The 25,924-nt window shown below is 40.9% G+C and overlaps 2 protein-coding genes across 3 annotated transcripts; both read right to left on the bottom strand.

The window, feature by feature from the left end:
• Positions 1 to 5,573: 5,573 nt before the first annotated feature.
• On the bottom strand, positions 5,574 to 12,799 carry LOC133548928 (deubiquitinase DESI2). The gene is made up of 5 exons (XM_061893887.1): positions 12,053 to 12,799; positions 10,004 to 10,076; positions 8,329 to 8,422; positions 6,743 to 6,884; positions 5,574 to 6,653 (listed from the first exon to the last, which is right to left on the bottom strand). The coding sequence occupies exons 1-5, from the start codon at positions 12,224 to 12,226 to the stop codon at positions 6,411 to 6,413; spliced, it is 726 nt and encodes a 241-aa protein (XP_061749871.1). The 5' UTR covers positions 12,227 to 12,799; the 3' UTR covers positions 5,574 to 6,410.
• A 2,535-nt stretch (positions 12,800 to 15,334) lies between these two features.
• synj2bp (synaptojanin 2 binding protein) lies at positions 15,335 to 25,741 on the bottom strand. Of its 2 annotated transcripts, XM_061893889.1 has the most exons (5): positions 25,556 to 25,741; positions 21,801 to 21,937; positions 20,072 to 20,167; positions 16,020 to 16,192; positions 15,335 to 15,951 (listed from the first exon to the last, which is right to left on the bottom strand). In XM_061893889.1, exons 1-4 carry the CDS (start codon positions 25,611 to 25,613, stop codon positions 16,046 to 16,048), a joined length of 438 nt encoding a protein of 145 aa, XP_061749873.1. In that variant the 5' UTR covers positions 25,614 to 25,741; the 3' UTR covers positions 15,335 to 15,951; positions 16,020 to 16,045. The 2 variants fall into 2 exon arrangements, with proteins under 2 accessions (XP_061749873.1, XP_061749872.1); XM_061893888.1 differs by having other exon boundaries at positions 15,335 to 16,192.
• Between the last annotated feature and the right edge of the window lie 183 nt (positions 25,742 to 25,924).

Raw genomic sequence — 25,924 nt, 5'->3', positions numbered from 1 at the left:
TACTTCTTTTTTTTATAAACAGTTCAACAACCTTGCTACCCGAACAATTGAATAATTTAATGATTACAGTTTATTTACAATGTAGCATAAGTGTGTTGTTTTTATTTTAAAAGTGATTTATTGAAAAGAAAATTAGGAATGTAACGAAACTTTCAAACGAGTTAGTAGAGTTTGGCAACGCCTCTAACATTGCTGGCAGCAGCCTACTAAGTAAACAGTAAATACAATGTTTTTTTAATCAAATGATGCTGACGATGTCCTTGAATAAATATTGGTGAAGAAACTGTGTAGTTAAGAATTCAGTGTGTAAAAATTCAAGTTTGTAAAATTTAATCGCAAAAAAAATGTGTGTACAAAAATTCAGTGTAAAATGAAAGCTGCAAGCAGCGATGGATGGGACCGACTTTTGCTGCTGTTTCCTGCCTTTACCCATTCAACATATATTTACCTGCACATTACCTACCTTCTCTGCATCCTGGTGTCACACTGGTGCTTCTTTCTTCCACCCATACATGCAGGTGCTTCTTGCCGTCACCCAGACAACATATCTTTACCTGCACTTTACCTACCTTCTCTCTATCCTGAAGTCACACTGGTGCTTCTTTCTTCCACCCATACACGCTGGTGCTTCCTGCCATCACCCAGACAACATATCTTCACCTGCACATTACCTACCTTCTCTGTATCCTGGAGTCAAACTGGTGCCTCCTTCTTTCACCCATTCAACATATCTTTACCTGCACATTACCTACCTTCTCTGTATCCTGGAGTCAAACTGGTGCCTCCTTCTTTCACCCATTCAACATATCTTTACCTGCACATTACCTACCTTCCCTGCATCTTGGGGTCACACTGGTGCTTCTTTCTGTCACCCATACACGCTGGTGCTCCCTGCCATTACCCAGACAACATATCTTTACCTGCACATTACCTACCTTCTCTGTATCCTGGAGTCAAACTGGTGCCTCCTTCTTTCACCCAGTCAACATATCTTTACCCGCACATTACCTACCTTCTCTGCATTGTGTGGTCACGCTGGTGCTTCCTGCTTTTAAGCGGCCATCTTGAGACGGTATCAGCGCAGCAGTTCTTTTAAGGCTCGTAAAATCAAAGCCGGAGCAGTTAGAAATACTCTTTGCGCAGCTTTTAATCAGAAGGGTTCAATCTCTTTCATATGCGAGTTTGAAGCCGACATAACAAACGTGGTCAGAGGAGATAATGTTGGAAAGAAGGTGACAGGTTTTTACAAAACTTTTGGTTTGAAGGGGTAATTGCCAACTTCCTGTTGATTTTTGCTGAAGGATGTCAATTAATGAAATATAGGTCTAAGTGAGACCTACATAGAAGTTTTTGTTTCATGTCTCTACATCACTCCTACTGGAAGTTGCAAGCAGTTTTGTCTGTGTTTTCTTCCCAAGAGCAGTTTTGTCAGTGTTTTATTCCTAGGGGGCGCTAGAGCGCAATTTAGAGTTTTGGGGTTTGGTTTATTTATTAAATCGCAATTTTCACCAGTCCTGATGTGTGTTTACAGTTTGGTGAGTTTTGAAGCATTTTAAGGGGGTCAAATTACAGCTCAAAGAGGCAAAAATGACATTTTTTAGGAAACTTTTGTTTTGAAGGTTTTTTTTTGTCAACCTCCTGTTGATTTTTGCTGAAGGATGTAAGTTTATGAAATGTAGGTCTAAGTCAGACCTACATAGAGGTTTTTGTTTCATGTCTCTACGAGATTCTTAACGGACGTTACAAGCAGTTTTGTCAGTGTTTTTGCCTAGAAGGCGCTAGAGCGCATTTTTGAGTTTTTTTGTTTTTTTTTTATTATATGGCAATTTTCGCCAGTAAAATTTGGTGAGTTTTGAAGCATGTTAAGGGGGTCAAATCACAGCTCAAAGAGGCGGCGCTATAATAATAATAAAACCTTAGAAATACAATAGGGTCCTCTGTCCCAAAGGGACATTCAGTCCCTAAAAATCGGAGCAGAAATGCTGGATCGATTGCTTCAGTTTTAATTCACCGTCATTGAGTCTTGAAGCAACACATATTCCCGCACGTAATTTTTAAACCATTTTTTTTCAGTTTTAACAAACTGATTTATTAAACATACACATTTTTATCACTGAAATTGTCAGCATAATTTGAGTGTGTCCAAAAAAACCTTTTGTAATAAAGCCAAACATTAACCACCATGCGGATATTAAAAGTTCTTTTGGGAAAAAATATTTACAAAAGGTCACCCTAAATTGCTCAAATGTACCCCTTTTTTCAAGAATATTCCATTCGTACATGTCTCTTTATTCCAGTAGAACTAATACAACAGTCACTTAAGGGAAATACAAGATGACAATACTTGTCTTGGTATACTTTGTAGAAAGTGGCATACTGTATGTACAGACTTTTGGGCATAGTGTACAATCTGTAACTTAATAAAATATATTCAATAATAAATAAGTAAAAGTACACGACAAGTCCATGTGTTTTGGCAGAGTGCAACATTGTCACAACTGAGAAGTTCCTTCCTGAGAAAGAGCCCTTGAAGACCCCAGAGAAGAGGTGATGAATGAACAAGACTTGTTCATTTTTCACGTGTTGGTTAAACTTCACACTGTTGACAGTGGGAAGTTTAACCAACACGTGAAAAAGCATGCACACATTTAAACACAATTAACATCTTGAAATGCTGATTTGCACCTGTAAACTTGTTTAAAAAACACTTCAGTCCACACAAAATAAAGCAAAACCAGTAAGCTTTGCATAAAAACACAAATATTGCAGCCAAAGAACACTTTAAAAGAAACTACAACAAGCAATTGTGTGTGAATGCTGTATTTGTCGAGCTAAAATGCTAACATTAGCATGCCGACACTTAGAATGCGATAAGTACCAGGTATATGACATGATAAGTGCCAGGTATATGACATGATAGGTACTAGGTATATGACATGATAAGTCCCAGGTATATGACATGATAAGTACCAGGTATATGACATGATAAGTACCAGGTATATGACATGATAAGTACCAGGTATATGACATGATAAGTACCAGGTATATGACATGATAAGTACCAGGTATATGACATGATAAGTACCAGGTATATGACATGATAAGTACCAGGTATATGACATGATAAGTACCAGGTATATGACATGATAAGTATCAGGTATATGACATGATAAGTACCAGGTATATGACATGATAAGTACCAGGTATATGGCATGATAAGTACCAGGTATATGAGATGATAATTACCAGGTATATGACATGATAAGTGCCAGGTATATGGCATGATAAGTGCCAGGTATATGAGATGATAAGTACCAGGTATATGACATGATAATTACCAGGTATATGACATGATAAGTGCCAGGTATATGACATGATAAGTACCAGGTATATGACATGATAAGTACCAGGTATATGACATGATAAGTACCAGGTATATGACATGATAAGTACCAGGTATATGACATGATAAGTGCCAGGTATATGACATGATAAGTACCAGGTATATGACATGATAAGTACCAGGTATATGACATGATAAGTACCAGGTATATGACATGATAAGTACCAGGTATATGACATTCAAAATGAGCTGAAAAGGCTAGCATGCTAAAATTAGAATGCTAGCATGCTAACAGTTGACATGTCTTGTACAAAGTTATATAACTCTGAGGTGTATCCTGGCTAAATGTAAGGATTGGCTGGCATCGTGATGCGGGTGTGTTCTCTCAGAATGCAGTCGGGCTAGGACACAGCGCAAAGGTAAGAAATACTGATTTATTTAAACTTATAAAACAGACTAAGAAAGAAAAACTTGCATGAGGCACAAAAGGCAAAACCAAGAGAACTAGCATGGGAGCTAGAGAAAACCATAAGGGCTTAGCATGGAAGCTAGAGAAACCAAGGCATAGCGCGGAAGCCAGCAAGTACAGAAATGGTTACCAAAGTCGTCACCGTTGTGTGAAACACAAACTGCATGTAACACAAACTAGGAAGCGAGAACGAGTGAACAAAGAAGGCCGGCTTAAATCAGGTCAGTAATTACAAAAACAGGTGTGCGTCCGGAAAGAAGTGGCAGGTGAAACAAATAAGAAATTATGGAGACAGAACTAACCAGGAACTAAGGAAGTCAAACACTAACAGAGCACAATACAAAAGAATCAAAACCAAAACATAATATGATCCGGGCAGCGGATCATAACACGAAATTGGCAAAAAAAAAAAAAAAGTTAGCACGCCAATATTAGTATGCTAGAATTGTTAGCATATGTCAGGTACCAAGTCATATGACACTGGGGTAAACGCTTGCAAAATTAACCCCAAAAAAGTTAGCATGTTAACAGTTAGCACGTGTCATGGAAAAAGTTACATGACCCAAGCTAATGTTTTCAGTACAAAGTTATATGACTCTGGAGGTGTATGTTGGCAAAGTTGGCTAAAAAAAAGTTAGCATGCAAATATTAGTATGCTAGCATGGTAACAGTTAGCATATGTCAAGTACCAAGTCATATGACACGAACGTAAACGCTTGCAAAATCAACAACAAAAAAGTTTGCATGTTAACAGTTAGCACGTGTCACGGAAAAAGTTACATGACCCTAGCTAATTTTTCCCATACAAAGTTAGGGTAAATGGTTACAAAATTAGCCGAAAAAAGTCAGCATGCTAATGTTAGCAGGCTAGCATGTAAACAGCATAAGTTATACGACTCAAAAGTAAAAGCTAAAAAAAAACTTGCATGCTAATGTTGACAAAAACAATTAAGTCTACAAACAAAGCAAAAACAGTTAACTTAGCATTAACAAAAAACCCATTGTGTTTAAAGAACACTTTAAAAGAAAGAACTGTGTTTCCACTGGCAGTCTGGAACCGTTTAGAAGTGGATTTAGTTTGGAAAGGAAGAGGAAGTGCAAGCATTGGTCAGCCTCTCTGACAATCATAACAGCTGCAAAAGTGATCGGTTGTGATGTCAGTCAGCATTAACGCCAAACACGTACTTCTACGTGGACGCCACATTGGGCGCTGAATCCTGGCTGGCCGCCATTTGGGGAGTGGCATGAAGGAATGGAGAAGATGCCTTGCTCATGTGCTGCATGGCACGTACCGTAGCAAGTGCAAACCAGGCCACAACAGATCTTGCTGGGTTACCTTTCACAGGTAAGACCAAACAAACATTTAATAAAGACGCTTTATGGAGTTTGGCAGATCTGCCACGTCCATTACAATAATAAATATATTCAGATAACGCTTTTTATAATATAAATATAATTGTGTAAATATATTCATACAGCGCTTTTTATAATATAAATATAATTGTGTAAATATATTCATATAGTTACATTGAGAAATTTGGTGGAGGCGTCTACGTGCATATACATGTAATATATATATATATATATATATATATATATATATATATATATATATATACAAATGTATAATACGTGTATATGTAAAAATATACACAAATCCATACATATTCATGTATATATATATATATATGTATACATATATACATATATAAATCTATACATACATAATGTACATATACATATATAACAAGTACAATCACGATTAAAACAATATTAAGTATTATCAACTTTAGTTAGAGAACCATTATTGTTGCTAAAGATGCATAGAACTTGTTTCTTTAGTTTGCCAATCCATTTTTCAATAAAAAAAATTTTTGTATAGTTAGTACAGCTAGTTTTTGTGTAGCTAGTTTGTTTTTAGCACCCCCATGTCCAAAAAACTATATTACTAATAAATAAATAAAAATCCTAATAAATACAGGACTACAAATACTTTAAAATAAATCTGAAATAAAATGTTTTATATATTTTGTAAACAAATGAAATAAATATTTCACATAATAAAGGAACTTGTGAAAATATGTCACATCTGATTGGAACTTAAAATACTAATTGACATTTTTATTTTTGCCTTCTTTGAACTTTCTGTAAAGCACTTTGAATTTCTGTGTGTAGGAATTGTGAATGAATGTTAAAGACCTGGCCTCGCCCACTCAGGCTGGCACGGTGCCACCGAGCAAAGGAACATGTGACGCAGGCAGGAACATTCTAGAAGGAAGGAAGTGCATATGGGAGGGGGACTGGGTCCTTTGAACCTTCCATCCATTTTCTACTGCTCATCCCACTGAGTTGTGTTCAAATGAAGCGTCCTTGGGAGGCTCAGCTCCTTGCAAAAAGGCTAAGAAAGAAGTTGCTAATTTAGCAGCTTGTCAAAAATGGTCCCCGACAGGAAGTACGACACACTGCAAGTGTCGCTGTTGGCCGACTCTTCCTGACCGTGTCCGACCGCACTGTGGCGGCCTCCTGACAGCGAGGTCATGTGGTCTTGCCGACTAGCTCCGGGCGGGAGGTCCCGCTCCCCGGCGGGCGGGTCCACGCTCACACCCTGGTGTGGCGACAGCCGTGGGAGGAACCCGAGGCGGCGCCGGACGGCGACAGGCGGTCGCAGTCGTGGTCGCTGGACCGGCGGCGTTGGTCCCTGTGGAGGCCCATGCTGATGTGAGTCTGCAGGGCGGCCGGGGTCAACCATTCCTGGGGCAGGCAGCTCTGCAGGAAGGGGATGCAGGAGCTCAGGTAGGCCAGCCTGTTGACCCAGCGAGGGATCTCACGCCCGCACAGCAGCTGCCCACAAGACACAGATGAATACTTTGTGCTACCCTCTTCTACTACCTTTCAACTTTTGCAGGATTTTGTTGTTTTCTTTGACAAACCTCGGACAGCGAAGAGGAGAAATGGTTGCAGTTCTTGTGCATGAGATGGTACGAGTTGCCCTTGAACTCCTTGCCAAGCTCCTCCATGATCTTCTCCACGTCCTCCTCCGTGAAGTCAGTGGTGCCCAAAACTATGGCTTCCCTGTTTCCCATCAATCAATCAACCAATTAATCAATCAATCAACCTTACAACCCAACCATCCATCAATCCACCAATCCAGCCTTGGATCCGTCCACCAACAGATCAATCAATCATTTATCCAATCCATTCATTCATCCATCCATCCATCCATGTATTTATCAACCCACCCACCAATCCATTCATTCATCCATCCATCCATCCATGTATCTATCAACCCACCCACCAATCCATTCATTCATCCATCCATCCATCCATCGACCCACCCACCAATCCATTCATCCATCCATCTATCTATCGACCCACCCACCAATCCATTCATCCATCCATCTATCTATCGACCCACCCACCAATCCATTCATCCATCATCTATCTATCGACCCACCCACCAATCCATACATCCATCCATGTATCTATCAACCCACCCACCAATCCATTCATCCATCCATCTATCTATCGACCCACCCACCAATCCATACATCCATCCATGTATCTATCAACCCACCCACCAATCCATTCATTCATCCATCCATCCATCCATCGACCCACCCACCAATCCATTCATCCATCCATCTATCTATCGACCCACCCACCAATCCATACATCCATCCATGTATCTATCAACCCACCCACCAATCCATTCATCCATCCATCTATCTATCGACCCACCCACCAATCCATTCATCCATCCATCCATCCATCGACCCACCCACCAATCCATTCATCCATCCATCTATCTATCGACCCACCCACCAATCCATACATCCATCCATGTATCTATCAACCCACCCACCAATCCATTCATCCATCCATCTATCTATCAACCCACCCACCAATCCATTCATTCATCCATCCATCCATCCATCCATCCATCTATTGACCCACCCACCAATCCATTCATCCAGCCACCAATCCATTTATCCGCCATGGACTCCCCCACCAATGTATTCATCTATCCACCAATATATTTATTAATAGAACATCCATCATTCCACTAATCGATCATTCATCCATCCACACACCGATACATCCATCCATGGACCCACTTACCAATGTATTCATCTGTCCACCAATATATCTGTTAATAGAACATCCAACATTCCACCAATTGATCATTCATCCATCCCCACACCAATTCACCAATCCATTTATTCATCCATCCATGGACCAACCCACCAATTCATTCATCTATCCATCCAACAATTCATCCATCGACCCACCTACCAATCTATATCCATCATCCATCCATCCACCAATCAATCATCCATTCATCTACCCACTCACCAATTCATCCATCTATCCACCCATCAATCATTCATCCTTCTATCTATCCATCCACCAATCAATCATCCATCCATACCTCTACCAATCGATAATCTTTCCATCCCGTCATCATCGATCATCCATCCATCCATCCATCCATCCTTTAATGCTAACGTGAGCTCACTTGAATCTGAAGGTGTCTCCGAGCTCGGCGGCGTTTCCTGGATTGATGTGAAAGATTCCGCTGAAAGGGTAAGGATGGCCGCCGTATGCAAACTCTACAAGAAAGAACGTTTGCAAAGTTGACATGACTTCAACATTTCTAATTAAACGACTGTGTTGTGTGCTGAGGATGAACAGTTGGAACAGTCCCTGTAACGCTGATTATTATTACAGTATTGTTTGTTCAATGTGACTTAAACACACACAAAAAATGTTTGAAGTTTTATTTTCAAAAGGTTAAAGGGGCCTTATCGTGCAAAATCAACTTTTCTTACCTGTCGCTACCTGAAATGTACCCAAACACACTAACTACCTCATGTGAAGTAAAAAGTGTCTTATTCTTCTTAACTGTTAGGATTCATGAAGTTCAAGTTGAAGTTAAAAGGGAACGCCACTTTTTTGGGGAATCGTTTACAATCATTATGAGAGACAAGAAGACAAGAGGTTTGTGAAAATGGTCTCGTTCTTGTTGGCTAGCAATGCAGCTAATTGGAGCAATCACTTATAGCACTAAATCACTTTAAAAATGTATTCAAAAATGGTCAACAATACTTTATTTATGGGTCATAACCTGTAAAATAACCAAACTGTAACAACATTGTTATTGTGAAAGCTAACACTGAGGAACTCTATTTCTATCCTAGTAACACATCGGCGTGCTTCGGTGTTAGCCGTAAAAGCTAACGACGGCAAGAAATAAGCTAGCTTCTATGTCTGCACAAACCGCGTTTGAGTCTGTAATGCACAACACTGCAATAGGACACCAATCTGTAGTGACTGAAAAAGGTGAACAATCATATTACAGTATCTGTAAAGTATTAGCCCACATATGTACACAGCCAGCCTATGTAGTTGTACTAACACACATGACGTGCTGTGTGTATCATGATGTATACTCCATGGACACTTGTCTCTTTGGTCCAGTTAGCCAAGGAATTTTTTCTGGTTTATTCGGAGTAAGCATGCCATTTATGTTGAACTAACTTGTCTCCAAATTTCCCATTTTGCAGCTTCGAGTGGCTTCCCCCCCACTCTTTTGGTTTCCATCTGCTCCAAAGTTTCACCCTTTTCTTCGTGCTGGCTTCTGTAAGCAGCAGTTCATCCCCCGTTTGTATATTCAGCTTCAAAACTACAAGGACGCGAATCCTCTTTTGTCCAAAAATGGCCGTCATCCTAGTCTATTACTAAGTCTGCCATTAATACAACTTTGAAGTAGGAACACACCTTTGTTGCAGGAAGTCTGATGTGCGTTGCTATGTAAACGAAAATATATGCACTGAAACAGTCAGTCCTGGAATGAATTAAAATGATGAAAATACGGTAAATATTGAACATATTACTTATTGTTATGAACGTGCCTGTTACTACATTATGTACACACTTATAATGTGTAGAATAAACGTTGGTGGAGGGTTTTGAAGTAGTTTTAGAGGACTTTGAAGAATACTGCAGTGACTCCCTTTAACCTCATCTTTCAAGCATATTTTTTATTATCTTTAAAACCCTAATAAGTAAAAAAAAAAAAAAAGAGGTGTGATCTTGTCTCTAATAATGATTGTGAACTATTGGGCAAAATTCCGAAAAAGTGCATTTCCCCTTCAATGTGTTGTGTATTTCCAGGTTGATAAGGTGCTCACCTTGGCCGTACACCTGGATGCCTGAGTGGAAGACGCCAATTCCCAGATTGGAAGTGTATTCGTTGATCCAGTACTGCGTGATAAGGAGGACATGAAGGATTTAGTAGTATTGGATGTTATATTTTGAAGTATTGATACTATGATTAATAATAGCATTGTTTTACTCCTACTTATTGATAATTGGCCCTCTTTCTACTGATGAGGGACGGCCTTCACCCTAACCAGGAAGGCACCATCACTCTATCTAGAAACATAGATTACTGGTTGAGTCACACATGACTAACTACACTAGAGCAAGCCCAGTCAGAGGCAATGACAGAGTCTGTTAGTCCGGATGAGGAGTCAGTTAAACTAGAACTAACCCGCGCCCGGCTGGAAAATTCCTGCACACATAGCATTTCTCCCAGAATAATACATAACTTACATAACGTTTTTTTCTGTAGTGACTGTGCCAGAGGTGAACATGCATTCTACTGAGGTGGCAAATGATGACGCATTCAATGTATCGCAGCACCAAGCTAATAATCTCAAGATCCCCGTCATAACAATTCCTAAATGTGATCAAAATTATTTAAGGCGCATTGTGCAAAATAGATATAACATTATTAATAGTACTACTACAGATACTATTTAGAAAAATGCCTCAAAGCAGCTCACTACCTATAAAATGGTCTTTTTAAACATCAGATCATTGTCTCCCAAAATGTTATCAGTTAATGAGGTCTTTAGAGATAACAATCTAATCGTTGGTCTCAGTAAAACCAGATAATTGTTTCCGCTTAACGAGGCATCTCCTCCTAACTATACGAGTGTACATTTTGCCCGTCCCCTTAAAAGGGGTGGAGGGGTCACACTAATATCCAAAGAAAACCTTAACCTTAGCCCTAACTTAAGTAATACATATAAGTCGTTTGAGGTGCTTTCTATGAGGTTTGTCACACCGCTACCTCTCTATCTGGCTCTTATCTAGCCTCATTCCGACTTTAATAGCAAATTCTCGAGTGACGCACGCAGAGAATATCATTATAGTGGGCAATTTTAATATCCTACTGGGCAGATGCCCGAACCACCTCACCTGGCTCCTCTCCATGTGGAGGAGCAGCGGCTTTACTTTGAACTCCTCCCGAATGTCAAAGATTCTTACCCTATCTCTAAGGGAGAGCCCGCCACCCGACGGTGGCCTATAGAGCGCAAATGGGGGTGATCTGGAAACCTACTACAATGAGTGCAAGGAAGGCAAAGGATAAGAACCCACAACAGTATTCCCAAGTAAAAAAAGTGTAGGTATGCTGTAGAAACCTACTAAAATGAGTGCAAAGAAATAAAAGAAGGGAGGGGGTTGTCGGAACTTACTACAGTGAGTTGCTAAAAAGGAAGTGTAATGTAGAAACCTACTAAAGTGAGTCCAAGGAATACAAAAAAGGAAGTGTAATGTATGGACATACGATAATGAGGCCAAGAAAATTGAAGGGTGAGTGTGATGTAGGAACCTACTCTGGTGAGTGCAAAGAAAGCAAAAAAGGACGTGCTGTGTAGGAAACCACTCCAGTGAGTGCACGGTAACCAAAGGGTGAATGTGATGTAGGGACCTATTCCAGTGAGTGCAAAAAAAAATAAAAAAAAGTATTGTAATTTGGAACCTACTTAAGTGAGTCCAAGGAATACAAAAAAGAAGTGTATTGTACAAACATACAACAATGAGCCCAGGGAAATCAAAAGGTGAGTGTGATGTAGGAACCTACCCCAGTGAGTGCAAAGTAATAACAAAAGTATAAGGTAGGAACCTACTAAAGTGAGTCCAAGGAATACAAAAAAGAAGTGTATTGTACAGACATACAACAATGAGCCCAGGGAAATCGACGGGTGAGTGTGCAAATAAATAAAAAAGTATAATGTAGGAACCCACTAAAAAAGGAAGTGTATAGTGTATGAACGCACAACAATGAGCCCAGGGAAATCAAAGGGTGAGTGTGATGTAGGAACCCACTGCAGTGAGTGCAAATAAATCAAAGAGTAAGTATACTGTAGGAACCTACTAGAGTGTCTCACCATGTCATACACGTTGAGGATGACAGGTTGACTGGCCATGGTTGTCTCTCTGCTGTGCGCGATGAGAGCAGCAGAACCGGGAACAGAACCCACGCAGGACAAGAAGAGTGTCAAACATCCAGGAGGCCGAAGCACTTGAAGGAGCTCCTGCAGGCGTCCTCCCGATGACGTCATAGACAAGTGTGGCAGGGCAAAGCAGGCGTCCTCCCTCCCGATGACGTCATCGGGGATGATGCTGATGATGATGATGATGATGGCGGCCACATCTCCGACTGCTGCTCAGCCGCCGCCATGACGAGCACGTCCGGCGTCGCTGGCTGCTTCCTTCCGGTCTTCACGCCGCAGTCTCCTTCTGGCTGTCCGGTGACGTCATGCAGCATCCTCCAGCAGAGGACGACGCTCCATTTCTGGGTTCATTAATTACATCGACATAATGACTACAGCAATCTAATTCCGGGTTAATGACTACTTTTGCTGTCCAACAATAAAGTGGACTTTATGTCCTCTGCCGTGTGACGAGTGTGCGACTCTAATCGTCAAGTTACACAACTAACTTCCGGTGTGGCTCGCATACAATACAGCCAAATATCATTTGAAAGGCAGCACTTTTCCTCCATTCTTCATCACTTGTGCGTCCTTTACTGCACTAAATATACAACCTGGTATTTCACCCATGGAACCAACTTTTTACATATCCATGATGGTTGATGAGCCCGTCTTTTCAAAGTAAAATGTTACCATTTTACTTTTATTATTCTATTCTAACATTTGATCTTGGTTATCGTCGCTGAAAACAAATACACCCGCTCGTTGAATAACATGAGCTATAAATGTGACTGTTTTTGTTCAATATGGTCATTCCATTTCACATTTTCTCGTTGTATTGTATGCTCTTGTTGTGAAGTGCTGTAAACCAGGAAGTGACGTGGCAGAGTTAGGCCGCCGCACTATTATTTTGAAGTTTCAACATAAACATCCGCTAGTAGCTAACGTAGCAGCATTTAAACACTAGTTTGATCGATTTTAGTGCCCAATAAATGCTACACTATCCGAACAATGTGTCAATATTGTAGTTTAACAGCTGATTGTGGAGCCCAGAACTGTAGAACTATATAACACGACTTCCGGTTTGTTACGTCGAGCGGAAGTGCATGACCAAATTTGGGGTTGTAATGCTATGTATCGTTCAGTTTCCCCTTCAATCCAGGAACCAAAGTGAGTTTTTGGTGGAAAAGGACCTATTGAGCGAAAATGGGGGTGAGGTGGAAACCTACTACAATGAGTGAAGGGAAGGCAAAGGATAAGAACCCACAACAGCGATCCCAAGTAAAAAGGTGTGGGTATGATGTAGGAACCTACTAAAATGAGTGCAAGGAAAACAAACCGGAAGTGTGTTGTAGGAACCTACTACATTGAGTGCCCAAAAAAGCAAAGAGGACAGCTAATGTAAGAACATATAGCAGTGAGTCAATGGAAATGAAAGGGAGTGTAATGTATGAACATACAATAATGACATTTGGGAGGGGCAGTGTGATGTAGGAACCTACTACATTGAGTGCAAAAAAAGCAAAGAGGACAGCTAATGTAAGAACATATAGCAGTGAGTCAATGGAAATGAAAGGGAGTGTAATGTATGAACATACAATAATGACATTTGGAAGGGTCAGTGTGATGTAGGAACCTACTCCGGTAAGTGCAAAGAAAGAAAAAAGGACGTGCGGTGTAGAAAGCTACTCCAGCGAGTGCACAGTAAGCGAAGTGTGATGTAGGAACCTATTCCAGTGGGTGCGAAGAAATACAAAAGTACACGGTAGGAACCTACTAAAGTGAGTCCAAGGAATACAAAATAGTGTAACCATAAACCACAACTTCCTGTTTGTTAGGTTAAGTGGAAGTGCATGACCAAATTTGGGGTTGTAATGCTATGTATTGTTCAGTTTCCCCTTCAATCCAGGAACCAAAGTGAGTTTTTGGTGGAAAAGGACCTATTGACCGAAAATGGGGGTGAGGTGGAAACCTACTACAATGAGTGAAGGGAAGGCAAAGGATAAGAACCCACAACAGCGATCCCAAGTAAAGTGTGGGTATGATGTAGGAACCTACTAAAATGAGTGCAAGGAAAACAAACCGGAAGTGTGTTGTAGGAACCTACTACATTGAGTGCAAAAAAAGCAAAGAGGACAGCTAATGTAAGAACATATAGCAGTGAGTCAATGGAAATGAAAGGGAGTGTAATGTATGAACATACAATAATGACATTTGGAAGGGTCAGTGTGATGTAGGAACCTACTCCGGTAAGTGCAAAGAAAGAAAAAAGGACGTGCGGTGTAGAAAGCTACTCCAGCGAGTGCACAGTAAGCGAAGTGTGATGTAGGAACCTATTCCAGTGGGTGCGAAGAAATACAAAAGTACACGGTAGGAACCTACTAAAGTGAGTCCAAGGAATACAAAATAGTGTAACCATAAGCCACAACTTCCTGTTTGTTAGGTTAAGTGGAAGTGCATGACCAAATTTGGGGTTGGTTCTGACGATTGCATCCAGCAGTTTGGCCTTCAATCCAGAAGGCAGCTCGTTTTTCATCATATTTGGTTTTTCATTTTGTGGTTATTGATTTGTGCGGGCTTCACGGTGGTAGAGGGGTTAGTGCGCCTGCCTCACAATACCAAGGTCCTCAGTAGTCAGGGTTCAATCCCGGGCTCGGGATCTTTCTGTGTGGAGTTTGCATGTTCTCCTCGTGAATGTGTGGGTTCCCTCTGGGTACTCCGGCTTCCTCCCACCTCCAAAGACATGCACCTGGGGATAGGCCCCTCCCACCTTCAAAGACATGCACCTGGGGATAGGCCCCTCCCACCTCCAAAGACATGCACCTGGGGATAGGCCCCTCCCACCTCCAAAGACATGCACCTGGGGATAGGCCCCTCCCACCTCCAAAGACATGCACCTGGGGATAGGCCCCTCCCACCTCCAAAGACATGCACCTGGGGATAGGCCCCTCCCACCTCCAAAGACATGCACCTGGGGATAGGCCCCTCCCACCTCCACCTGGGGATAGGTTGATTGGCAACACTAAATGGTCCCTAGTGTGCGAATGTTGTCTGTCTATCTGTGTTGGCCCTGTGGTGAGGTGGCGACTTGTCAAGGGTGTACCCTGCCTTCCGCTTGATTGTAGCGGAGATAGGCACCAGTGCCCCCTGCGACCCCAAGGGGACTAAGCGGTAGAAAATGGATGGATGGATGATCTGCACCCGGGGCAGAGGTTGGTGGCACAAAGTGAGTTTGAGCAGCTGTAAAACATTTTTATTTCCATTTCTCTTGTCATTATTCACAATCCCAGTCAGCAGAGGACATGACATTTATGTACAATTTAGAAGCGCCTTGACACCACTCCCTCCATTATTGTGGCTACAGTGCAAAAGTAAACCTTCAACCCCTCACACTTTCTTAGTCTTTACTAGAGTAGAGCAAAACTACCTTTTAGTCGGCACTACAGAAGTTGAGCACCCAAGAGCTGGCATCAGAAGGCCAACAAGCTGTGATTACCACCAATCTCTCTGTGCACTATTTGAAAAATAGGATTTTTCTTCCACGACGACACAGCGTATGTACAGTGGAGATGTGGCGGCTGTCAACTGGCACCAGCTACTAATAGTCCCGAGCTAATTGACTGTACACTTTAAAAAAGAGAAGGCTGGGACAAAGAATATTACATGACGTTGTCATAATTACATGTTGGACTAAAAGTGAAGATGTCAGCTTGTGTTGCTTTTCAGGACAGAATGCTGTCCTCATAGACAGGAGCATAATAAGCAGCATCACTCCTTAAGCGTGCACTATTCTCATGATTGGTCCCGGAGCTTGGCTTCTTTTCATCCCCCACACAATTTGACAAGTGTGCCGACTGAAAGACAACACTTGTTGGTCAAGGAGACTTTCTTACTTTCTTTGGCTGAAAGCAACATGCCGCACCTTACAAGAAGAGACCATGAAGAGGCTTAAATGGCTCTTCTGATGCGACCCAAGTAGACCAAGGACAAGATGGCTGCAGCTCCCATCAGCACAGCCATAATTCCAACATAGGAGTCAGACCACGTGGGATCACTTTGGGGGCTTTTTGCTGGTCCGTTGGCATGATGGGGAGACTGCATGGAGGAAACATGATGTTTGTCTTATTATTATGGATGGGGAGACTGCATGGAGGAAACATGATGTTTGTCTTATTATTATGGATGGGGAGACTGCATGGAGGAAACATGATGTTTGTCTTATTATTATGGATGGGGAGACTGCATGGAGGAAACATGATGTTTGTCTTATTATTATGGATGGGGAGACTGCATGGAGGAAACATGATGTTTGTCTTATTATTATGGATGGGGAGACTGCATGGAGGAAACATGATGTTTGTCTTATTATTATGGATGGGGAGACTGCATGGAGGAAACATGATGTTTGTCTTATTATTATGGATGGGGAGACTGCATGGAGGAAACATGATGTTTGTCTTATTATTATGGATGGGGAGACTGCATGGAGGAAACATGATGTTTGTCTTATTATTATGGATGGGGAGACTGCATGGAGGAAACATGATGTTTGTCTTATTATTATGGATGGGGAGACTGCATGGAGGAAACATGATGTTTGTCTTATTATTATGGATGGGGAGACTGCATGGAGGAAACATGATGTTTGTCTTATTATTATGGATGGGGAGACTGCATGGAGGAAACATGATGTTTGTCTTATTATTATGGATGGGGAGACTGCATGGAGGAAACATGATGTTTGTCTTATTATTATGGATGGGGAGACTGCATGGAGGAAACATGATGTTTGTCTTATTATTATGGATGGGGAGACTGCATGGAGGAAACATGATGTTTGTCTTATTATTATGGATGGGGAGACTGCATGGAGGAAACATGATGTTTGTCTTATTATTATGGATGGGGAGACTGCATGGAGGAAACATGATGTTTGTCTTATTATTATGGATGGGGAGACTGCATGGAGGAAACATGATGTTTGTCTTATTATTATGGATGGGGAGACTGCATGGAGGAAACATGATGTTTGTCTTATTATTATGGATGGGGAGACTGCATGGAGGAAACATGATGTTTGTCTTATTATTATGGATGGGGAGACTGCATGGAGGAAACATGATGTTTGTCTTATTATTATGGATGGGGAGACTGCATGGAGGAAACATGATGTTTGTCTTATTATTATGGATGGGGAGACTGCATGGAGGAAACATGATGTTTGTCTTATTATTATGGATGGGGAGACTGCATGGAGGAAACATGATGTTTGTCTTATTATTATGGATGGGGAGACTGCATGGAGGAAACATGATGTTTGTCTTATTATTATGGATTACTTACTCTCCTGTATTACACTTATTAGCTACCCCTATATTACTTTTAATAGTTACTCCTACATTAATTACTTAGTTTTATATTACTAGTATTAGTAACTCTCTTAGATTACTTTTTACTTATACTCTTATTTTATTAGTTACCCTGTCGTAATACTTTTAATAGTAACTCTTATGTTACTTTTATTAGTTGGGCTTATATTACTCAGTTTCTTTTACATTAATTTTATTAGTTACTCTCTTATATTACTGTTTGTAGTTTACACTCTTACATTTCTTTTATTAGTTACTCTCTTGAATTACTTTTATAAGTTATACTCATATTACTTTTATAAGTAACTCTCTCGTATTACTTTTATTAGTTGCCCTTACATTACTTTATTAGTTCCATCCCATCCATCCATTTTCTACCGCTTATTCCCTTTCGGGGTCGCGGGGGGCGCTGGCGCCTATCTCAGCTACAATCGGGCGGAAGGCAGGGTACACCCTGGACAAGTCGCCACCTCATCGCAGTACTTTATTAGTTATTTAACATTTTTTAGTTTCTTTTATAATTGTTACTCATTACTTGTATTTGTTACTGTTACATTACTTTTGTTACTGTCATATTTTCTTTATTAGTTACTCTGTCATATTACTTTTTTAATTGTCACATTATTGTTATTAGTTCCGCTCTCACATTTCTTGTATTAGTTACACTTCTTTAGTTTATAGTTACTCTGTCATATTACTTTGAATAATTGCTCTTAAATGACTTTTTAGTTACCCCCACATTACTTTTTAGTTTCTCTTACATTACTTATTAGTTACTTCATACATTACTTCTATTAGTCACTCATATTACTTATATTAGTTAGTCTTTTATCTTTTTCCCTCCAATTAGTCACACTCATTACTTGTGTTAGTTGTTTTCCTGTAATACTTGTCTTTCTTACTTTCTCCCATTACTTTTATTAGTTACTGTTTGACATGACTTTTATGAGTTATTCTATCATAATTCTTTTATTAGTTACTCTTAAATTACTTTTCAGTTACTCTAACATTACTTTTTAGTTTCTCTTACATTACTTATTAGTTACTCATATTCTTAAACTAGTTACTGTTTTTACTTTTTCCCTTTGATTCGTCACACATTACTTGTCTAAGTTATTTTCTCATATTACTTTCATTACTCAAACATTACTCTTTGACATTACTTTTTAGTTACTCAGTCATATTACTTTTAATAATTACTCTTAAATGACTTTTTAGTTTCTCTTACATTACTTATTAGTTACTTGGTTACATTACTTTTATTGGTTATTCATGTTGCTTGTATTAGTTAGTCTTTATTTTTTCCCTTTAATTAGTCACACTCATTACTCGTGTTAGTTATTTTCTCATAGTACTTGTATTAGTTACCAGAGGTGGGTAGTAATGCGCTACATTTACTCCATTACATGTACTTGAGTAACTTTTGGGATAAATTGTACTTCTAAGAGTATTTTTTATGCAACATACTTTTACTTGAGTATATTTATAGAGAAGAACTGCTACTTTTACTCCGCTCCATTTATCTACATTCAGCTCGCTACTGATTTTTATCGATCTGTTAATGTTTGTTTTGGTTTTTCACAGACCTTCAAAGTAGGATCTACGCATGCCTGCGTTTCACCAATCAAATGCAGTCACTGGTGATGTTTGACTCCGTTTCACCAATCAAATGCAGTCACTGGTGATGTTTGACTCTGTTTCACCAATCAAATGCAGTCACTGGTGATGTTTGACTCTGTTTCACCAATCAAATGCAGTCACTGGTGATGTTTGACTCTGTTTCACCAATCAAATGCAGTCACTGGTGATGTTGGACCAATCAAACAGAGCCAGGCGGTCACATGACCCGACTTAAACAAGTTGAAAAACTTGTTGGAGTGTTACCATTTAGTGTTCAATTGTATGGAATATGTACTGTACTGTGCAATCTACTAATAAAAGTTTCAATCAATCAATGAAGGCCTACTGAGCCCATGGTGCTGTTAAGTTATTGTGGCTCAATTTGCCTTATTTTTTTTATTTTAATGTATTATTATTTAATATATACTATTGTTTTGTTTAAGAGATATTCCCGGCTCTGAATTTGCTCATTGCTATTTTTATGTTTTTGTGCATTATTTGTTGCCGTAATCATTAAACAAACAGGTTACTCATCAGTTACTCAGTACTTGAGTAGTTTTTTCACAACATACTTTTTACTTTTACTCAAGTAAATATTTGGGTGACTACTCCTTACTTTTGCTTGAGTAATACATCTCTAAAGTAACTGTACTCTTACTTGAGTACAATTTGTAGCTACTCTACCCACCTCTGTTAGTTACTTTCTCACATTACTTTTGTTACTCAAATATTACTCATACAAATTAATCTTTTATTTTACTTTTATTAGTTACACACTTCTATTAATTGAATGAGGTTTTCTGTTATAATACTTTGATTAGTCACACTCTTACATGACTTGTATTTGTTAGCACTTTGATTGGCGGCTTGTAAGAGTGACTGTTGTTTACATCTTCTGCTGTGTTTTGAAAAGAAGCAAATCACAGTCATTAAAAGTACATTTCAGTGAATATGGCTGAACAACACATTCAAATGTTGAAGGAACCTTTTTGAGGACGCGCAGCTCCACATCCTCCCCTGCTTTCCTGAAGAGGTTGACGACTTCATTGTGTGTCTGAGCCTCCAGCTTCACTCCATTGATCTACACGTGCAAGAACAGGTGATGAAGTCATGTCACGCTTGCAATGAGAAGGTGTCAAGTGAAAGCAGGCTGTATATTTGTACAGCAGCAACACAAGCAATGTTGTAAAAGCAGTCCAGTGCTGAGTCAGCATTAATAGCACAAACTAGGTAAACGTCGTAAAAGCAGTCCAGTGCTGAGTCAGCATTAATAACACAAACTAGGTAAATGTTGTAAAAGCAGTCCAGTGCTGAGTCAGCATTAATAGCACAAACTAGGTAAACGTCGTAAAAGCAGTCCAGTGCTGAGTCAGCATTAATAGCACAAACTAGGAAAACGTAAAAGCAGTCCAGTGCTGAGTCAGCATTAATAGCACAAACTAGGTAAAGGTTGTAAAAGCAGTCCAGTGCTGAGTCAGCATTAATAGCACAAACTAGGAAAACGTAAAAGCAGTCCAGTGCTGAGTCAGCATTAATAGCACAAACTAGGTAAAGGTTGTAAAAGCAGTCCAGTGCTGAGTCAGCATTAATAGCACAAACTAGGTAAAGGTTGTAAAAGCAGTCCAGTGCTGAGTCAGCATTAATAGCACAAACTAGGTAAAGGTTGTAAAAGCAGTCCAGTGCTGAGTCAGCATTAATAGCACAAACTAGGAAAACGTAAAAGCAGTCCAGTGCTGAGTCAGCATTAATAGCACAAACTAGGAAAACGTAAAAGCAGTCCAGTGCTGAGTCAGCATTAATAGCACAAACTAGGTAAAGGTTGTAAAAGCAGTCCAGTGCTGAGTCAGCATTAATAGCACAAACTAGGTAAAGGTTGTAAAAGCAGTCCAGTGCTGAGTCAGCATTAATAGCACAAACTAGGTAAAGGTTGTAAAAGCAGTCCAGTGCTGAGTCAGCATTAATAGCACAAACTAGGTAAAGGTTGTAAAAGCAGTCCAGTGCTGAGTCAGCATTAACACAAACTAGGAAAACGTAAAAGCAGTCCAGTGCTGAGTCAGCATTAATAGCACAAACTAGGTAAAGGTTGTAAAAGCAGTCCAGTGCTGAGTCAGCATTAATAACACAAACTAGGTAAATGTTGTAAAAGCAGTCCAGTGCTGAGTCAGCATTAATAGCACAAACCAGGTAAATGTTGTAAAAGCAGTCCAGTGCTGAGTCAGCATTAATAACACAAACTAGGTAAAGGTTGTAAAAGCAGTCCAGTGCTGAGTCAGCATTAATAACACAAACTAGGTAAACGTAAAAGCAGTCCAGTGCTGAGTCAGCATTAATAGCACAAACTAGGTAAAGGTTGTAAAAGCAGTCCAGTGCTGAGTCAGCATTAATAGCACAACTAGGTAAATGTTGTAAAAGCAGTCCAGTACTGAGTCAGCATTAATAACACAAACTAGGTAAAGGTTGTAAAAGCAGTCCAGTGCTGAGTCAGCATTAATAGCACAACTAGGTAAATGTTGTAAAAGCAGTCCAGTACTGAGTCAGCATTAATAACACAAACTAGGTAAAGGTTGTAAAAGCAGTCCAGTGCTGAGTCAGCATTAATAGCGCCGATGAGTTGCAAACTAGGTAAAGCTCCTCCAGTCCTGCTCTGAGACCTTGACTTCCATTTCCACCTGTGCCCTGACATCAGCAAGCGTGGTGTGACTGACATGTTTTACCATCAGAATCTTGTCCCCTTCTTCGAGTCTTCCGTCCAGCGCGGCCGCTCCGTCTTCTTTAATCTTGGAGACGTAGATGCCAGAGTCGTTGGCCACATACTGCTGGTCCACGCCGCCCACGATGTTGAAGCCCAGGCCTGCAAACACTCCATCTAATCACTCTCAGGTGGAATGGCTACACACTAGTTTACAAAGCACATTACAATTACAACACAGGTGGTTCCACCACGAGGACGTCAGATTCCAGTTGGAAAAACCCTGAAGAAGCTAACTCAAAATATCAACGCTCTCTTTTGCCACCACAGGAGTTCCAGTAATTAAAGTTGCTCCAGCGTTTCCACCAAAAACTACTTGGCTGGATTTAGTTCCAAAGGAACTATTTTGTTAGTTCCTGTCAGTGAGGTGGGCCTTTGGAAAGGTTCCTGGAACATTAGAGGGGCGGGCTATAAGGTGGATCGCTGATTGGTTGAACACAGTTGGGGGGGCGTTCCTAATAACCTCCTTTAAAAACACAACAACCGCCACCATTACAGTCCGCTCAACCATTTCTCTATTTATCCTTTTTTCTGTTTCTGTGACAACATGCTTGACGACTGAGAGAGAAAATTACGGAAGGAACTTTTGTGTGGCGTCTTTGTGCGGAAGAACGCTGATCAGTGGAACTATCATACAGTCATTTTACTTAGCTGTAGTCTTTCAACTAGTATGCAGTTTCATGTGGTGCACTCATTTTTCCAACCTAATGTTGTCTATCTGTGTTGGCCCTGTGATGAGGTGGCGACTTGTCCAGGGTCTACACCGCCTTCCGCCCAAGTGTCTTTTTTGTGGCCTCTTTTTGCACTGCTCTCCAAATCTAAACATTGAAACTAGTTAACTGGCCTCAACAAAATTGAGAAGATCTTGGGTTTGGGGGAAACTGCTGTCGTGAGGAAGCGGTTGTTGCTGGACACACCACGGACTCTTGGGAGAAGGAGGAGGGCTGACTCTTTTCTGTCGAGGACGTGAAGATATCCACCTATTCGGAATTATGACAACAGGACATCTGCTGATTGGCGTAAGCGTTGCTCTGGTTTGTCGACAAATTGGAAGTTGCTGGCAGTCTTGAAAGTACCCCAAAGCTGCCACAAATGATTGGAGGATGCGGGAAGAACCGTGGATTACGTCGGACTGCAGTTTTGAGGACCAGTCATAGACAATTTAGAGTGAAAAGCAAATTTTATTTTCACCCGCATACAAAACATTTTAACTTGGATTGTTTCCCTGGCTTGGAGACTCTCCTGAAGGACAGTGCGGCGAAGACACAACAAACTCCCTTCTTGTCTCTTATGGACACACACCTGTTGTTGTTGACTTTGGACTAGCAACTGCACAATACATCAAGGCCGCGGAACAGTGACAAACTACAGGCTTACACACACACACAGCCACAAAAATACACGCCACACATACACCCTCCCTCCCCAATGCAAATCCCATAGGGGTGAAGAATGGGTGGTCAGAGCCTGAGAGTTTCCGGCCTACCATCATGACCCCGAACTCCCTCCCCTCTGTTGCTAGATATCTCGAGATGTATGTTGTAATACAGGGGTCGGGAACCTTTTTGGCTGAGAGAGCCAAAAACCCAAATATTTTGAAATATATTTCCGTAAGAGCCATATAATATTTTTTTTAACACTGAACACAACTAAACGCGTGCATTTTTAAGAAAAAACAACATTTCTAGAGTATAATAGGTCTCTTATTCTTTGTAATAACATTGTTATCCTGAAGTTAACTGTGGAGGGGGCGTGGCCTGCAGCGACAGGTGCGTAGATGGCCCACCTGGGCCTTGTTATCTAATCACCTGTCGCTCTGTTATAAGCAGCAGCCAGGAGGAGAGACGGGGTTGGGGCTGGAAATACTATTGCTGGAAAACAACTGAGAGACATATTGAAAAATAAAACAATATTGTAACCCTAAAACAGGCTCTCATGTCGGTGCTTGGGGGTCTGAAGAACCCCCAGGAGGGCAAGCCCCACACTAACCAATAATAAATAAACAACTTCTTACCATAGACGCAACTTCTTGAACCGGTGCGGTAGAAAACGGAGGGATGGATTAAAAATGCATGAGAATAATTGATATTTTGAACATTATTTTTAACACTGTGATTACAAGTGGAATTATTCATTACTTATCGTGTTAAGCAATGTCAGCTCAGATTTATCAGAGAGCCAGATGCAGTCTTCAAAAGAGCCACATCTGGCTCTAGAGCAGGGGTGCCCACACTTTTTCTGCAGGTGAGCTACTTTTCAATTGACCAACTCGAGGGGATCTACCTCATTTATATATATCATTTATATTTATGTATGAAGGAGACATTTTTGTAAACAAGTTAAATGTGTTTAATGATAATACAAGCATGTGTAACACATATAGATGTCTTTCTTTCACAAAGACAAGAATATAAGTTGGTGTATTACCTGATTCTGATGACTTGCATTGATTGGAATCAGACAGTAATGATGATAACGCCCACATTTTCAAATGGAGGAGAAAAAAAGTTGTCCTTTCTGTACAATACCACATGAAAGATGTTGGTTTTTGGCATCTAATTCATCCAGCTTCCATACACTTTACAAGAAAAAGATTGGCGGCAAATTCCGTAGCTTGCTTGATTGACACTCACGGCACCCGAGGGTCTTGTGAGATGACGCTGGCTGCTGCCAGTTCATTATTATGAAAAAATGACAGAGAGGAAGGCGAGAAACACTTTTTATTTCAACAGACTTTCGCGCCGTCCCTTCCGTCAAAACTCTAAAGGCCGACTGCACATTTCCTATCTTCACAATAAAAGCCCTGCTTCATGCTGCCTGCGCTAACTAAATACAGAGTCTCGGAAAACTGGCGTGCACAAGCGATCCCTCAGAAAGCTGGCGTGCACATCACTTGTGCACGCCAGCTTTCTGAGACTCAGCCAGCGTCATCTCACAAGACCCTCCGGTACCGTGAATGTCATTTAAGTGACGTCTTGGTGAAGATTGATGATCACTCATTTTTAGGTCTATTTTTTTAAAAAGCCTGGCTGGAGATCGACTGACACACCCCCCGCGGTCGACTGGTAGCTCGCGATCGACGTAATGGGCACCCCTGTTCTAGAGCCATAGCTTCCCTACCCCTGTTGTAATATGTGTATGTGCTTTGCTATGGAGGTTTTTCCCCACTCCGGACTGGGCCCCCTTAGGAGTTCAGTTTAGATTGTATTTATTTACTCATCCTTCCCCAGCGTTGACCTTTTTCCCATCTTTTACGGGGCGCCTTATGGCTTCCCATCAGCGTTCTTGTTCTGTGACCTCCTACACTGTTTGTTTGTCTCATCTTGAACAGGTTTGTGCTGAAAACAAAGTTTCGTTGTACTTGTGCAATGACAATAAAGACCTATCCTATCCTGAACTTGTGGTGGGAAATAGTCTATTGACGATCTTTGAGTGTCGCTGTGCCAGCAGCTCCTCAAGGCAGCAAAGTGCTCCTGTCATAAAGACGATCTTTGACACATCTTACATGTCATTTACGACTCGGACTTAAAAAACATTTCGAATACGATGAAACAAACACTTTCATCTAAATAAAAACTTCCGTAAATGAAAACGCGTTTATAATCTGAATGACTTGTTCCACTAGTTTGACAAGTTGTGCTTTTCCACTTGAAAGAAGTTAGCATGAGCATGCTAACAGTGAAGCTAACCGCCAAGATGGTCGAAGGAGCTTCTTCTCACCTGCCGAGCCTCGCTTCAGTTCAATGTCCACCACGTTGGAGCGCAGGGAGCCATTCATCTTTTTCTTTCAAAAGCGTACAAACTCTTTTATGGCGAAGACAAAGTCATTTGCCTTCAGCTTAGCTTGCTTTCTACTGCGCAGTCGCAGATGGAGCCGCCGCTTCCTGGTGGCCTTAAGCGGGACTGCAAGACAAGCGCCTTCTACTGCGCAGTCGCAGATGGAGCCGCCGCCTCCTGGTGGCCTTAAGCGGGACTGCAAGACAAGCGCCTTCTACTGCGCAGTCGCAGATGGAGCCGCCGCCTCCTGGTGGCCTTAAGCGGGACTGCAAGACAAGACAAGACAAGCGCCTTCTAAACTCACGTCCGATC

This window comes from Nerophis ophidion, linkage group LG03 (assembly GCF_033978795.1).
Source record: "Nerophis ophidion isolate RoL-2023_Sa linkage group LG03, RoL_Noph_v1.0, whole genome shotgun sequence".
NCBI classification, from domain to species: domain Eukaryota; kingdom Metazoa; phylum Chordata; class Actinopteri; order Syngnathiformes; family Syngnathidae; genus Nerophis; species Nerophis ophidion.
Note: the sequence above shows the minus strand (reverse complement) of the source record. Positions and strands in the feature narration are given on the sequence as shown.

Coding starts and splice junctions, on each gene's coding strand:
- synj2bp (XM_061893888.1), bottom strand. CDS start 25,613: ATGAATGGCTCCCTGCGCTCCAACGTGGTGGACATTGAACTGAAGCGA. Junction 21,938..25,555: donor ACTGAAGCGAGGCTCGGCAG/GTGAGAAGAAGC, acceptor GAGTGTTTGCAG/GCCTGGGCTTCAACATCGTG. Junction 16,193..20,071: donor AGCTGCGCGTCCTCAAAAAG/GTTCCTTCAACA, acceptor TCCTCCATGCAG/TCTCCCCATCATGCCAACGG.
- LOC133548928 (XM_061893887.1), bottom strand. CDS start 12,226: ATGACGTCATCGGGAGGACGCCTGCAGGAGCTCCTTCAAGTGCTTCGG. Junction 10,077..12,052: donor TCCTCAACGTGTATGACATG/GTGAGACACTCT, acceptor CTTATCACGCAG/TACTGGATCAACGAATACAC. Junction 6,885..8,328: donor GGAGACACCTTCAGATTCAA/GTGAGCTCACGT, acceptor GATGGGAAACAG/GGAAGCCATAGTTTTGGGCA.